Consider the following 16,485-nt stretch of genomic DNA (forward strand, 5'->3'; position numbering starts at 1 on the left):
GGGTTTTTTTTAGGGAAAAATGAGTGGAAATTTGATTTTTTTGGAGAAGATGAAGGTTGGATTTTGGGATTTTTTTCCTGTGGATTTTTGGGATCCACATCCCGAATTTTTTGTGGGTTTTTTAGGGGAAAAACGAGTGGAAATCTGATTTTTTTGGAGAAGATGAAGGTTGGGTTTGGGATTTTTTTCCACGGGTTTTGGGGATCCACATCCCGAATTTTTTGTGGGTTTTTTAGGGAAAAATGAGTGGAAATCTCTTTTTTTTTGGAGAATCTGGGGTTGGATTTGGGTTTTTTCCCATGGATTTTTGGGGATCCACATCCCAAATCCTTTGTAGGTTTTTTTTTGGGAAAAATTATTGGAAATTTCATTTTTTTGGTGAAGCCAATGGTTGGATTTGGGATTTTTTTCGTGGATTTTGGGGATCCACATCCCAAATTCTCCATTTTTTTTTTTTTTTAGGGAAAAATGAGTGGAAATCTGATTTTTTTGGAGAAGATGAAGGTTGGATTTTGGGATTTTTTCCGTGGGTTTTTGGGGATCCACATCCTGAATTTTTTGTGGGTTTTTTAGGGGAAAATGAGTGGAAATCTGATTTTTTTGGAGAAGATGAAGGTTGAGTTTTGGGATTTTTTCCGTGGATTTTTGGGATCCACAACCCGAATTTTTTGTGGGTTTTTTAGGGAAAAAATGAGTGGAAATCTCTTTTTTTTTTAGAAGATGCAAGTTGGGTTTGGGATTTTTTCTGTGGATTTTGGGGATCCACATCCCGAATCCTTCGTAGTTTTTTTTTTGGGAAAAATTATTGGAAATTTCATTTTTTTGGTGAAGCCAATGGTTGGATTTGGGATTTTTTCTGTGGATTTTGGGGATCCACATCCCAAATTCTCCGTGGATTTTTTTTTTGGGAAAAATTATTGGAAATTTCATTTTTTTGGTGAAGCCAATGGTTGGATTTGGGATTTTTTTCCGTGGATTTTGGGGATCCACATCCCAAATTCTCCATGGGTTTTTTTTTTTAGGAAAAATGGGTGGAAATCTGATTTTTTTGGAGAAGATGAAGGTTGGATTTTGGGATTTTTTTCCTGTGGATTTTTGGGGATCCACATCCTGAATTTTTTGTGGGTTTTTTAGGGAAAAAATGAGTGGAAATCTTATTTTTTGGAGAAGATGAAGGTTGGGTTTGGGATTTTTTCCGTGGATTTTGGGGATCCACATCCCAAATTCTTCGTGGTTTTTTTTTAGGGAAAAATTATTGGAAATTTCATTTTTTTGGTGAAGCCAATGGTTGGATTTGGGATTTTTTTCTGTGGATTTTGGGGATCCACATCCCAAATTCTCCGTGGATTTTTTTTTTAGGGAAAAACGAGTGAAAATCTGATTTTTTTGGAGAAGATGAAGGTTGGATTTTGGGATTTTTTTCCTGTGGATTTTTGGGGATCCACATCCCGAATTTTTTGTGGGATTTTTAGGGAAAAATGAGTGGAAATTTGATTTTTTTTGAGAAGATGAAGGTTGGGTTTGGGATTTTTTTTGTGGGTTTTGGGGATCCACATCCCAAATTCTCCGTGGATTTTTTTTTAGGGAAAAATTATTGGAAATTTCATTTTTTTGGTGAAGCCAATGGTTGGATTTGGGATTTTTTTCGTGGATTTTGGGGATCCACATCCCAAATTCTCCATGGGGTTTTCTTTTTTTAGGGAAAAATGAGTGGAAATCTGGATTTTTTTGAGAATTTGATTTTTTTTCCCATGAATTTTGGACGAGGTGATCCCACAAAATTCCCATCAGGATGCAAAAAAACCCTTTTTTTTTTTTTTGCCTTTTCCCTTTTTTTAAAAGTCACAAATACCTCACGGATTAATTCAGAATTTTTTCCCCAATTTTTCCCAATTTTTCCCCAATTTTTCCCCAATTTTTCCCCAATTTTTCCCCAATTTTTCCCAATTTTTCCCTCATTTTTCCCCACATTTTTCCTCATTTTTCCCCAATTTTTCCCCAAATTTTTCCTCATTTTTCCCCAATTTTTCCCCAATTTTTCCCCAATTTTTCACCCCATTTTTCCTCATTTTCCCCCCAATTTTTTTCCCATTTTTCCCTATTTTTTCCCCAATTTTTTTCCCATTTTTTCCCAATTTTTCCCCAATTTTTCCCCAATTTTCCCCCAATTTTTTCCTCATTTTCTCCCAATTTTTTCCCCAATTTTTTTCCCATTTTTCCAATTTTTCCCCAATTTTTTCCTCATTTTTCCCCATTTTCCCCCAATTTTTCCTCATTTTTCCCAATTTTTTCCCCATTTTTCCCACCTCCAGCAGGATCAGCTCAACACCAGAAATCCCAAATTTCATTTTGGGGTCAAATTTCAGGACGATTTTATCCTAAAGCACTAAAAACGGTGATTTTTGGGGTCGAGAGAAACAATTCCATCCCAAATCCCAGAAAAATCCCAATTTTTTTTCGGGAATTCCAACCTTTCGGGGCTGAAAAATTCCAATTTTTTTCCCCCAAAACCCTTCATTTTTTCACTCATTTTCCCACCAAAAATCCACTGATAACAAATTCCATTTTTCCACGGAAAAAAAAGGAATTTTCTGGGAATTTCGGGAGATAAAAAAATTCCCTTTTTGGGTTCATTTTTTTTGGGATTAGGTTTGGATTTTGGTTTTTTCCCGCAGAGCTGAGAATTTTTTTTTTTTTTTTTGGTGCATGCGTGTAGAAAGTTGTAAAATGTAAAATTAATGGTTTTTAATATATATTAAAAAGAAAAAAAAAAACAGGAAAAAAACTCGGATTTTCCAGGTTTTCCGGCAATTTTAGGAAATTTATATTTTTTTTTTCCGTCGGTGTTTGGTTGGTTTTTTTTGTTTTTTTGGAATTTTTTGGAATTTTTCTAATTTTATATTTTGATTTTTTTTTTTTCATAGAGGAACTAAACTTGTAAAATTGTTTTTTTTTTTTAAATAAAACGAAATTCGTTTTGACTTTTTTTGTAATTAAATTTATTTTGGGTTCCCGGGAGATGCTGGGGAGGAGAGTTTGGGGTCTGTGGGGTCGAGGATTTGGGAATTTTTGGGGTAAAAAATTTGGGATTTATGGGCCAAAAAATTTGGGATTTATGGGCCAAAAAATTTGGGATTTATGGGCCAAAAATTTGGGATTTTTGGGGCCAAGAATTTGGGGTTTATGGGGCAAAAAAATTGGGATTTATGGGGCAAAAAATTTGGGATTTATGGGCCAAAAAAATTGGGATTTGTGGGGCAAAAAATGTGGGATTTATGGGGCAAAATTTGGGGTTTTTGGGGTCAAAAATTTGGGGTTTATGGGGTTGAGGATTTGGGATTTTTGGGGCCAAAAATTTGGGATTTTTTGCACCAAGAATTTGGGATTTTTGGGGCAGATTTTGGAGTTACGGGTTCAAGAATTTGGGATTTATGGGGCAAAGGATTTGGGATTTATGGGGTTTATGGGCCAAAAAAATTGGGATTTATGGGGCAAAAAATTTGGGATTTTTGGGGCAAAATTTGGGATTTTTGGGGTCAAAAATTTGGGGTTTATGGGGTAAAGGATTTGGGATTTATGGGACCAAAGATTTTGGAATTTTTGGGGTCAAGGATTTTGGAATTTTTGGCCAAAAATTTGGGATTTATGGGGTAGATTTGGGATTTATAGGGTCGAGGATTTGGGAATTTTGGGGCAAAAAATTTGGGGGTTTTGGGGTCAAAAAATTGGGGTTTATGGGGCCAAGAATTTGGGATTTTTGGGATCAAGGATTTGGGATTTATGGGGCAAAAAATTGGGATTTATGGGGTCAAAAATTTGGGGTTTATGGGGCAATGATTTGGGGTTTATGGGGTAGAGGATTTGGGAATTTATAGGGTAAAAAATTTGGGGTTTATGGGGCAAAATTTGGGATTTATGGGCCAAAAATTTGGGATTTTTGGGGCCAAGAATTTGGGGTTTGTGGGGCAAAATTTGGGATTCTTGGGGTCGAGGATTTGAGGATTTTTGGGCCAAAAATTTGGGATTTTTGGGGCAGATTTTGGAATTATGGGGTCAAGGATTTGGGGTTTATGAAGCCAAGGATTTGGGATTCTTGGGGTCGAGGATTTGGGGATTTTTGGGGCCAAGAATTTGGGATTTTGGGGTCAAAAATTTGGGATTTATGGGGCAAAATTTGGAATTTATGGGCCAAAATATTTGGGATTTATGGGGCAAAAAAATTGGGATTTATGGGGCCAAATTTTGGGGTTTTTGGGGTCAAAATTTTGGGATTTATGGGGCGAAATTTGGGATTTTTGGGGCCAAAAATTTGGGATTTTTTGCGCCAAGAATTTGGGATTTTTGGGGCAGATTTTGGAGTTACAGGTTCAAGAATTTGGGATTTATGGGGTCGAGGATTTGGGAATTTTTGGGGTTTATGGGCCAATAAAATTGGGATTTATGGGGCAAAAAATTTGGGATTCATGGGGCAAAATTTGGGATTTTTGGGGCCAAAAATTTGGGATTTTTGGGGCAGATTTTGGAATTTATGGGGTAAAGGATTTGGGATTTATGGGACCAAAGATTTTGGAATTTTTGGGGCAGAGTTTGGCGTTTATGGGGCTAAGGATTTTGGAATTTTTGGGGTAGATTTGGGATTTATGGGGTCGAGGATTTTGGGGTTATGGGGTAAAAAATTTGGGATTTATGGGGCCAAGAATTTGGGGTTTGTGGGGTCAAGGAGAAATTCCAAGGGTTTTTTGGGATAAAATCCCAATTTTTTTACACTCAGGAGGTATCTGGGGGAGAATCCAGCTGGGAAAGAGGAAAAATCGGGATTGGAAAGGGCTGGGATTGTCCTTTGATCCCAAAAATTGATCCCAAAAATTGTCTCTTAATCCCCAAAATTGTCCCTTTTTCCCAGTAATTCCCCTTTTCCCGGTAATTCCCATTTTCCCAGGAATTCCCATTTTCCCCAGAATTCTCCATTTTCCCAGAAACTTCCTCTTTTCCCCAGAATTCCCATTTTCCCGAGTAATTCCCATTTTTCTCAAGAATTCCCATTTTCCCAGCAATTCCCCTTTTTTCCCTAGTAATCCCCATTTTCCCAGGAATTCCCCATTTTCCAATGAATTCCCCCTTTCCCCAGTAATTCCCATTTTTCCCAGAATTCCCCATTTTTCCCAGTAATTCCCTTTTCCCCCCAGAATTCCCATTTTTCCCAGGAATTCCTCTTTTCCCCAGTAATTCCCATTTTTCTGAGTAATTCTCCTTTTCCCGGTAATTCCCTTTTATCGCAGTAATTCCCCTTTTCCCCAGTAATTCCCTTTTATCCCAGAATTCCTCTTTTCCCCAGAATTCCCATTTCCCCAGAATTCCCATTTTCCCAGGAATTCCCCTTTTTCCCAAAAATTCGCTTTTCCCCAGCAATTCCCATTTTCCCAGTAATTCCCCTTTTCCCAGAATTCTCCATTTTCCCAGTAATTCCAATTTTTCCAAGAATTCCCCTTTATCCCAGCATTTCCCCTTTTCCCCAGGAATTCCCATTTTTCCCAATAATTCCCCTTTTCCCCAGGAATTCCCTTTTATCCCAGAATTCCCCTTTTCCCAAGAATTTCCCCTTTTCCCCCAGCAATTCCCATTTTTCCCAGTAATTCCCTTTTATCCCAGGAATTCCCATTTTTCCAGTAATTCCCATTTTCCCAGCAATTCCCATTTTCCCCAAGAATTCCCCTTTATCCAACGAATTTCCCATTTTTCCCAGCAATTCCCATTTCCCCAGGAATTCCCATTTTCCCAGAAACTTCCCCTTTTCCCCAGTAATTCCCATTTTTCTCAAGAATTCCCATTTTTCCCAGGAATTCCCTTTTATCCCAGTAATTCCCTTTTTCCCAGTAATTCTCCTTTTCCCCAGCAATTCCCCTTTATCCCAAGAATTTCCCCTTTTTCCCAGCAATTCCCCTTTTTTCCCTAGTAATCCCCATTTTCCCAGCAATTCCCATTTTTCCGAGTAATTTCCCTTTTTCCCAGTAATTCCCATTTTCCCGAGTAATTCCCTTTTCCCCCCATTTTTCAATGGGAGAATTCCCATTTTTCCCAGGAATTCCCCTTTTTCCAATGACTTTTCCCTTTTCCCCAGTAATTCCCATTTTTCCCAATAATTCCCCTTTTCCCCAGGAATTCCCTTTTATCCCAGAATTCCCCTTTTCCCCAGGAATTCCCATTTTTTCCCAGTAATTCCCCTTTTTCCCAGAATTCCCCATTTTTCCCAGTAATTCCCATTTTCCCATAAACTTCCCATTTTCCCCAGTAATTCCCATTTTTCCCAGCAATTCCCCTTTTTCCCAGTAATTCCCTTTTTTCCCACAAACTTCCCCTTTTCCCAGCAATTCCCCTTTTCCCCCCAGAATTCCCATTTTTCCCAGTAATTCCCATTTTCCCCAGAATTCTCCATTTTCCCAGAAACTTCCCCTTTTCCCCCCAGAATTCCCATTTTTTCCAGAAATTCCCTTTCCCCAGCAATTCCCATTTTCCCCAATAATCCCCTTTTTCCCAGTAATTCCCATTTTTCCCCCCAGAATTCCCATTTTCCCCAGAATTCACAATTTCTCAGTAATTCCCATTTTTCCCCAGGAATTCCCCTTTTTCCAAGAAATCCCCATTTTCCCAGCAAATCCCCATTTTTCCCGGAATTCCCCTTTTTCCAAGAAATCCCCATTTTCCCAGGAATCCCCATTTTTCCAGAATTTCCCATTTTCCCGGGAATACCGCGGTCTCCTCCTGCCCCAGGGTGTTCTCCCTGCGGTCCGCACTCGTGGGATCATCCCTCTGCCCCTGGAAAAGGATCGGGAATTCCATGGGAAACTTGGGATTCGGGAAATTTCCACATTTTCCCGATTTTCCGGGAATTTTCGCGATTTTCCGGGGAAAATTTCCTGAATTTCTGGGAATTTTCCCGATTTTCTGGGAAATTTCCGGGAATTTTCGCGATTTTCCGGGAATTTTCCCGATTTCCCGGGAATTTTTGCGATTTTCCGGGAAAATTTTCCTGAATTTCTGGGAATTTTCCCGATTTTCTGGGAAATTTCTGGGAATTTTCTGGGAAATTTCTGGGAATTTTCCCGATTTTCCGGGAAAACTTTCCCAAAATTCTGGGAATTTTCCCGGTTTTCTGGGAAATTTCCAGGAATTTTCCCGATTTCCCGGGAATTTTTGCAATTTTCCAGTAAAATTTTCCTGAATTTCTGGGAATTTTCCCGATTTTCTGGGAAATTTCTGGGAATTTTCGCGATTTTCTGGGAATTTTCCCGATTTTCTGGGAATTTTCCCGATTTTCCGGGAAAATTTTCCTGAATTTCCGGGAATTTTCACGATTTTCCAGGAAAATTTTCCTGAATTTCTGGGAATTTTCCCGGTTTTCTGGGAAATTTCCGGGAATTTTCGCGATTTCCCGGGAATTTTTGCGATTTTCCGGGAATTTTCCCGATTTTCTGGGAAAATTTCCCCAAATTTCTGGGAATTTTCCCGGTTTTCTGGGAAATTTCCAGGAATTTTTGCGATTTTCTGGGAATTTTCCCAATTTTCCGGGAAAATTTTCCCAAATTTCTGGGAATTTTCCCGATTTTCTGGGAATTTTCCCAATTTTCCGGGGATTTTCCTGATTTTTCGGGAATTTTTGAGATTTTCCAGGAAAATTTTCCCGAATTTCTGGGAATTTTTGCGATTTTCCGGGAATTTTTGCGATTTTCCGGGAAATTTTTCCCGATTTTTCGGGAATTTTCCCGATTTTCCGGGAAAATTTTCCCAAATTTCCGGGAATTTTCCCGGTTTTCCAGTGATTTTTGCAATTTTCCAGGAATTTTCGCGATTTTCCGGGGATTTTCCCGATTTTCCGGGAAAATTTTCCCGGTTTTCCGGGAATTTTCCCGGTTTTCCCGGGGCTCACCTGGCGGGTGGAGAATTTTGGGATGAGCTCGTGGATCGGCGGTTGGACCAGAGCTCCCAAATCTGCCGGGAGAGAGAGAGGATTCCTGGGATTCCCGGGAAAATTCCCGGAATTCGTGGGAATAACGGGAAAATTCCCGGAATTTGTGGAAATTGTGGGAATCATGGGAATAATGGGATTTATGGAAATCATGGAAATAGAGGAAAAATTCCAGCCCAGGACAATTTCGGGAATTTATGGGAATCATGGGAATCATGGAAATCAGGGGAAAATTCCAGCCTGAGAAAATTCCAGGAATTTGTGGGAATCGTGGGAATAATGGAAATAATAATGGAAATCATGGAAATCCTGGGAAAATTTCAGCTCAGGACAATTCCGGGAATTTATGGGAATTGTGGGAATCATGGAAATAATCGTGGAAATAATGGAAATAGAGGAAAAATTCCAGCCTGGGAAAATTCTGGGAATTTGTGGGAATCATGGAAATAATGGGATTTATGGAAATCATGGAAAAAATCCAGCCTGAGACACTTATAGGAATTTATGGGATTGTGGGAATCGTGGGAATCATGGAAATAATCATGGAAATTGTGGAAATCAGGGGAAAATTCCAGCTCAGGAAAATTCCAGGAATTTATGGGATTGTGGGAATCATGGGAATCATGGAAATAGAGGGAAAATTCCAGCTCGGTAAAATTCCGGGAATTTATGGGATTGTGGGAATGATGGGAATAATGGGATTTATGGAAATAATGGAAATAATAATGGAAATAATAATGGAAATCATGGAAATAGAGGGAAAATTCCAGCCTGAGACAATTCCGGGAATTTATGGGAATTGTGGGAATCATGGGATTTATGGATATCATGGAAAAATTCCAAGCTGGGAAAATTACAGGAATTTGTGGGAATCGTGGGAATTATGGAAATAATGGAAATAATCATGGAAATCATGGAAATCACAGAAAAATTCTGGCCTGGGACAATTCCGGGAATTTATGGGATTTGTGGGAATCATGGAAATAATGGGATTTATGGAAATAGAGGAAAAATTTCAGTCTGGGACAATTCTGGGAATTTATGGGATTGTGGGAATTATGGAAATAATGGAAATAATCATGGAAATCATGGAAATAGAGGAAAAATTCCAGCTCGGGAAAATTATAGGAATTTATGGGATTGTGGGAATCATGGGAATGATGGGAATCATGGAAATAATGGGAAAATTCTAGCTCGGGAAAATTCTGGGAATTTATGGGACTCGTGAGAATCATGGAAATAATGGGATTTGTGGAAATCATGGGAAAATTCCAGCCTGGAACACTTATAGGAATTTATGGGATTGTGGGAATCATGGAAATAATGGAAAATGCCAGCCTGAGAAAATTCTGGGAATTTATGGGATTTGTGGGATTATGGGAATCATGGAAATAATCATGGAAATCGTGGGAAAAATGGAAATAATGGGAAAATTCCAGCCTGAGAAAATTCCAGGAATTTATGGGAATTATGGAAATAGTGGAAATAATCATGGAAATCATGGAAATCACAGAAAAATTCTGGTCTGGGACAATTCCAGGAATTTATGGGAATTTATGGGAATCATGGAAATAATGGGATTTGTGGAAATCATGGAAAAATTCCAGCCTGGGAAAATTCTGGGAATTTATGGGATTGTGGGAATAATGGAAATAATCATGGAAATCATGGAAATCAGGGGAAAATTCCAGCCTGGGAAAATTCTGGGAATTTATGGGATTGTGGGAATTATGGGAATAATGGAAATCATGGAAAAATTCCAGCCTGGGACATTTCCAGTAAAATAAAATATCCCAATAAAATAAAAGATCTGAGTATTTAAAAAATAATAACAATGGAAATAATAATAATAATAATAATAATAATAAATAATAATAATAATAATATCTGAGTATTTAAAAATATCCCCAGTATTAAAAATGCCCCAATAAAATACAATTAAATAAAATATCCCAATAAAATAAAAAATACCAATAAAATTAAAAATACTCCAATTAAAAAAAATAGAGATCCCAATAAAATAAAATAAAATGTCCCAATAAAATTTAAAAATACCCCAATAAAATAAAATAAAAAATATCCCAATAAAATAAAATATCCCAAGGAAAATAAATACCAATAAAATAAAATAGATATCAAATGAAAATAAAATAATCCAATAAAATAAAATATCCCAGTAAAATAAAATATCCCAATAAAATAAAAATATCCCCAAAATCCCAATAAAATGAAATATCCCAATACAATAAAACACCCCAAAAATATAAAACATCCAATAAAATAAAATGTCCCAATAAAATAAAAAATGTCCCGATAAAATAAAAAATATCCCAATAAAATACAATGTCCCAATAAAGTAAAATACTCCAATAAAATAAAATAGATATCAAATGAAAATAAAATAATCCAATAAAATAAAATATCCCAGTAAAATAAAATGTCCCAATAAACTAAAAAATACCCCAATAATATAAAATAGCCCAATAAAATAAAATATCCCAATAAAATAAAATGTCCCAGTAAAATAAAATATCCCAATAAAATAAAAAATATCCCCAAAAAATCCCAATAAAATGAAATATCCCAATACAATAAAACACCCCAAAAATATAAAACATCCCAATAAAATAAAATGTCCCAATAAAATAAAATATCCCAATAAAATAAAAAATATCCCAATAAAATACAATGTCCCAATAAAGTAAAATACTCCAATAAAATAAAATAAATATAAAATTAAAATTAAATAAATAAAATAAAATAAAATTAATTTAAAAAATGAAATAAAATAATAAAATACAATGAAATGAAATGAAATGAAATAAAATAAAATCAATAAAATAAAATAAAATAAAGTAAAATAAAATAAAATAAAACAAAATAATAAAATAAAATAAATTTAAAAAATAAAATAAAATAATAAAATGAAATGAAATGAAATGAAATGAAATAAAATAAAATAAAATAAAATAAAGTAAAATAAAATAAAATAAAAAAATAATAAAATAAAATAAATTTAAAAAATAAAATAAAATAATAAATGAAATGAAATGAAATGAAATGAAATAAAATAAAATAAAATAAAATAAAGTAAAATAAAATAAAATAAAATAAATAATAAAATAAAATAAATTTTAAAAATAAAATAAAATAATAAAATGAAATGAAATAAAAATAAAATAAAATAAAATAAAATAAAATAAAGTAAAATAAAGTAAAATAAAATAAAATAAAATAAATAATAAAATAAAATAAATTAAAAAAATAAAATAAAATAATAAAATGAAATGAAATGAAATGAAATAAATAAAATAAAATAAAATAAAATAAAATAAAATAAAATAAAATAAAATCCCCCAATAATCCACAACCCCATTAATCCAAACATTCCCAGTTTGCCCAGTTTGACCCCAAAAGTCTCACCTGAGGAGTCACTGCAGTTCGTCACTCCATCCCGAATCCCTGGGAGCAAAACAGACCCAAAATCTGCATTTCCCACCCCAAAAATCCCACTGGGAAATATCCACCTTTGGATTTTTTGGGTCATTTCTGGGCGGTTTTGGGAGTTTTTGAGGTGTTTGGGGTTTTGGGGGGTTTTGGGGGTTTTTGGGGTTTTAGGGGTTTTGGGGTTTGGGGGTTTTGGGGTTTTGGGGTTTTTGGGGTGTTTGGGGTTTTGGGGTGTTTGGGGGTTTTGGGGTTTTTTGGATGTTTGGGGTGTTTGGGCAGTTTTGGGGATTTTGGGGTTTTTGGGGGTTTTGGGGTTTGGGGGTTTGGGGGTTTTGGGGTTTTGGGGGTTTTGGGGTTTTGGGGTTTTGGGGGTTTGGGGTTTTGGGGTGTTTGGGTTTTGGGGTGTTTGGGGTTTTTGGGGTCTTTGGGGTTTTGGGGTTTTTGGGGTTTTGGGGGTTTTGGGGATTTTGGGGTTTTGGGGTGTTGGGGTTTTGGGGTTTTGGGGTTTTGGGTTTTTGGGGTTTTGGGGTGTTGGGGTTTTGGGGGTGTTGGGGTTTTGGGGTTTTGGGGTGTTTTGGGGTCTTTGGGGTTTTGGGGGTTTTTGGGGTTTTGGGGTTTTAGGGGTTTGGGGGTTTTTGGGTGTTTGGGCAGTTTTGGGGTTTTGGGTGTTTGGGGGTTTTGGGTTTTTTTTTGGGATTTCGGGGTTTTGGGTTTTGGGGCATTTTGGGGTTTTGGGGTTTGGGGTTTGGGGATTTTGGGGATTTTGGGGTTTTGGGGTTTTGGGGAGTTTGGGGATTTTGGGGTTTTGGGGTGTTTGGGGTTTTGGGGTTTTTGGGGTTTGGGGATTTTCGGGGGTTTTGGGTGTTTGGGGTTTTTGGGGTTTTTGGGGTGTTTGGGGTTTTTGGAGTTTTTTGGGTGTTTGGGGTTTTTGCAGTTTTTGGGTTTTGGGGGGTTTGGGGGGTTTTTGGGGGTTTTGGGGGTTTTGGGGCTTTTTGCGGGTTTTTGGGTGTTTGGGGTTTTGGGGTTTTTTGGGGATTTTGGGGTTTCACCTTTGCCCTTTTTCCTCCGGTAAGCAAAGAAAAGCACAAGAAGAGCCAAAACCACAAACACCACTGGAGACCAATAGCGAACTGGGATTCCTGCAGAGATTCCTGGGGAAAAAATGGGGAAAAAATGGGAAAAATAATGGGAAAAATGGGGAAAAAATGGGAAAAATGGGAAAAATGGGGAAAATGCGAACAGGGAAATAAAATAGCCAAATAGTAAAAATATCCCGATAAAATAAAATATCCCATAAATTAAAATATGTCAGAAAAAAGATAAATATCCCATAAAATAGAATAAAATGTCCTAATAAAATAAAATAAAATATACCAATAAAATAAAATATCCAAATAAAATAAACTAAAATATCAAAATAAAATAAAATGTCCAAATAAAATAAAATATAATATAAAATAATATAAAATAATATAAAATAATATAAAATAAAATATCCCACTAAAACAAAATGTCCCAATATAAAAAATAACCCAATAAAAAAATTCCATAAAGTAAAATATTCCAGTAAAAACACAAAATACCCCAATAAAAATATAATAAAATAAAATAAATACTTCAATAAAATAAAATACCCCAATAAAATATATATATTTTTAACCCAATAAAATCTATTCTATTAATATAATTTTTAACCAATAAAATCTATTTTATTAACATATTTTACCCCAGTAAAATCCATTTTAGTAAAATAATTTTTTACCCAATAAAATCTATTTTTAACATAATTTTTTACCCCAATAAAATCGATTTTATTAATAGAAATTTTTTTACCCCAATAAAATCGATTTTATTAATATAATGGTTTTTTTTTACCCCAATAAAATTGATTTTATCAATATAATTTTTTCTTACCCCAATAAACTCGATTTTATCAATATAAAATAGATCCCCCAGGAAAATAAAATACCAGGTGACAAATCCCACCAGGATTTTTGTCACCTCCTCGGGAATGGTGACAAAATCCCAGGATTGGGATTTCCCAAAATCCCGTGATTGGGATTTCCCAAAATCCTGGGATTTCCCAAAATGCTGGCATTGGGATTTCCCAAAATATTTCCCAAAATCGCGGCATTGGGAATTCCCAAAATCCAGGGATTGGGATTTCCCAAAATCCCAGGATTGGAATTTCCCAAAATCCCATGATTGTGATTTCCCAAAACCCTGGGATTGGGATTTCCCAAAATCCTGGCATTGGGATTTCCCAAAATCCCTGGATTGGGATTTCCCAAAATATTTCCCAAAATCCCGTGATTGGGATTTTCCAAAATCCCGGAATAGGGATTTCCCAAAATCCCGGGATTGGGATTTCCCAAAATCCCTGGATTGGGAAATCCCAAAATCCCGAGATTGGGATTTCCCAAAATTCCGGGATTGGGATTTCCCAAAATTGCGGGATTGGAATTTCCCCAAATCCCATTATTGGGATTTCCCAAAATCCTGGCATTGGGATTTCCCAAAATCCCTGTGTTGGGATTTCCCAAAATCCTGGAATTGGGATTTCCCAAAATCCCGGGATTGGGATTTCCCAAAATCTTGGGATTGGGATTTCCCAAAATCCCGGGACTGGAATTTCCCAACATCCAGGGATTGGCATTTCCCAAAATCCTGGCATTGGGATTTCCCAAAATCCTGGAATTGGAATTTCCCAAAATATTTCCCAAAATCCCGGCATTGGGATTTCCCAAAATCTCTGGATTGGGATTTCCCAAAATCCCGTGATTGGGATTTCCCAAAATCCGGGGATTGGAATTTCCCAAAATCCCAGCATTGGGATTTCCCAAAATCCCATGATTGGCATTTCCCAAAATCCAGGGATTGGCATTTCCCAAAATCCCAGGATTGGAATTTCCCCAAATCCCATGATTGAGATTTCCCAAAATCCTGGAATTGGAATTTCCCAAAATCGCGGGATTGGGATTTCCCAAAATCTTGAGATTGGGATTTCCCAAAATCCAGGGATTGGCATTTCCCAAAATCCCATTATTGGAATTTCCCAAAATCCCGGCATTGGGATTTCCCAAAATCCCGGCATTGGGATTTCCCAAAATATTTCCCAAAATCCCGGGATTGGGATTTCCCGCGGAACTCACGGGTTTGGTTCCTCTCCGGTGTCACCGCGACGTCCCCAACGCCAGCAGGGCTCCTGGTGGCACTCGGTCCCGTTGTCACCTCATCGCTGTCCCCAGGGGTGGCCGAGGTGGTGACTTCTGTCCCCTCCAGGGTGTCCTCGGTGACTTCTGTCCCCTCCACGGTGACCTTGGTGACTTCTGTCCCCTCCAGGATGTCCTTGGTGACTTCTGTCCCCTCCAGGGTGACCTTGGTGATTTTTGTCCCCTCCAGGGTGTCCTTGGTGACTTCTGTCCCCTCCAGGGTGTCCTCGGTGATGTCACCATGGTCTGGTTCTTCATCTTGGAGAGCTGGAGATGTGATTTGTTCATTCCTGCTCTTTCTGCTCCTCATCCTCTTCCTCCTTTCTTCCTCTCCTGCTCCTCATCATCCTCCTCCTCTACCTCCTCATCCTCCTCTTCCTCCTCCTTTCTTCCTCCTCCTCCTGTCTTCCTCCTCCTCTCCTCTTTCTCTTCATCCTCCTCATCCTCCTCTTCTTCCTCTTCCTCTCCTCCTTCTGCTCTTCTTCTTCCTCATCCTCTCCTCCTCCTCATCCTCCTTATCCTCATCCTCCTCCTGTCTTACTCTTCCTCCTCCTCCCCTTCCTCTTCCTCATCCTCCTCCTTTCTTTCTCCTCCGCTTCTTCTTCCTCTACCACCTCCTCCTCATCCTCCTGCTTTCTTCCTCCTCCTGTCCTCCTCCTCCTGCTCCTCCTCTTCTTCTTCTTCCTCCTCCTCTACCTCCTCTTCCTTCTCCTCCTCCTGTCTTACTCTTCCTCCTCCTCTTCCTCCTCCTCCTCCTGCTCCTCTCCTCATCCTCCTCATCCTCCTGCTTTCTTCCTCCTCCTGCTCCTATTTTTCTTCCTCTTCATCCTCCTGCTCCTCCTCTCCATCCTCCTCATCCTGCTCTTCTTCCTCTTCCTCTCCTCCTCCTCTACCTCCTCCTCCTCCTCATCCTCATCCTCATCCTCATCCTCATCCTCATCCTCATCCTCCTTTCCTCATCCTCCTCCTGTCTTACTCTTCCTCCTCCTCCTCTTCTTCCTCTAGCACCTCCTCCTCCTCCTGCTCCTCCTTCTGGTCCCCTTCCTCCTCCTCTTCCTCTTTCTCCTCCTCCTCCTCTACCTCCTCTTCCTCCTCCTCCTCCTGTCCTCCTCTACCTCCTCCTCCTCCTCCTCCCCCAGCCCCCAGCCCCACTCACCGCCCCCCGAGCAGAGCAGGGTGAGGCAGAAGATCCCAAAGCCGCTCAGCCCCATCCTGGGCTCCACCCTTCTCTGCTCCTCCTGCGCCACCTCTTCCTTCCCCTTCTGCCGCAGGAAGTGTCGCGAGGGGCGCGAGGGGCTGGAGCTGGGGGAGGAACGGTGAAAATCACCCCTGGAGATGGTTTGGTTCCTCCACCCCATGGAGCCATTTCTCCATCCCATGGAGTAATTTCTCCACCCCATGGAGTCCTTTCTCCATCCCATGGAATTGTTTCTCCATCCCATGGAGTCATTTCTCCATCCCATGGAGTCATTTCTCCATCCCATGGAATTATTTCTCCATCCCATGGAGTCATTTCTCCAACCTAGAGATTCCTCTCTCCATCCCATGGAATTATTTTTCCATCCCATGGATTCCTTTCTCCATCCTGTAAATTCATTTCTCCAACCTAGAGATTCCTCTCTCCATCCCATGGAATTATTTTTCCATCCTATGGATTCCTTTCTCCATCCCGTAGATTCCTTTCTCCAACCTAGAGGTTCCTTTCTCCATCCCATGGAATTACTTTTCCATCCCATGGAGTCATTTCTCCACCTCATGGAATTGTTTTTCCACCCCATGGAGTCATTTCTCCATCCCATAGAATTATTTCTCCATCCCATGGATTCCTTTCTCCAACCTAGAGATTCCTCTCTCCATCACATG

At 38.4% G+C, this 16,485-nt stretch overlaps 1 protein-coding gene across 1 annotated transcript; it reads right to left on the minus strand.

Annotated features, from left to right (window-relative positions):
• Nucleotides 1-4,719: 4,719 nt before the first annotated feature.
• LOC146427354 (uncharacterized) lies at nt 4,720-16,268 on the minus strand. The gene is made up of 7 exons (XM_085082329.1): nt 15,779-16,268; nt 14,563-14,889; nt 12,460-12,561; nt 11,387-11,425; nt 7,925-7,986; nt 6,748-6,813; nt 4,720-4,794 (listed from the first exon to the last, which is right to left on the minus strand). Exons 1-7 carry the CDS (start codon nt 16,251-16,253, stop codon nt 4,768-4,770), a joined length of 1,098 nt encoding a protein of 365 aa, XP_084938455.1. The 5' UTR covers nt 16,254-16,268; the 3' UTR covers nt 4,720-4,767.
• Between the last annotated feature and the right edge of the window lie 217 nt (nt 16,269-16,485).

Source organism: Lichenostomus cassidix, chromosome 25 (assembly GCF_008360975.1).
Source record: "Lichenostomus cassidix isolate B80296 chromosome 25, HeHo_3.0, whole genome shotgun sequence".
Taxonomy (NCBI): domain Eukaryota; kingdom Metazoa; phylum Chordata; class Aves; order Passeriformes; family Meliphagidae; genus Lichenostomus; species Lichenostomus cassidix.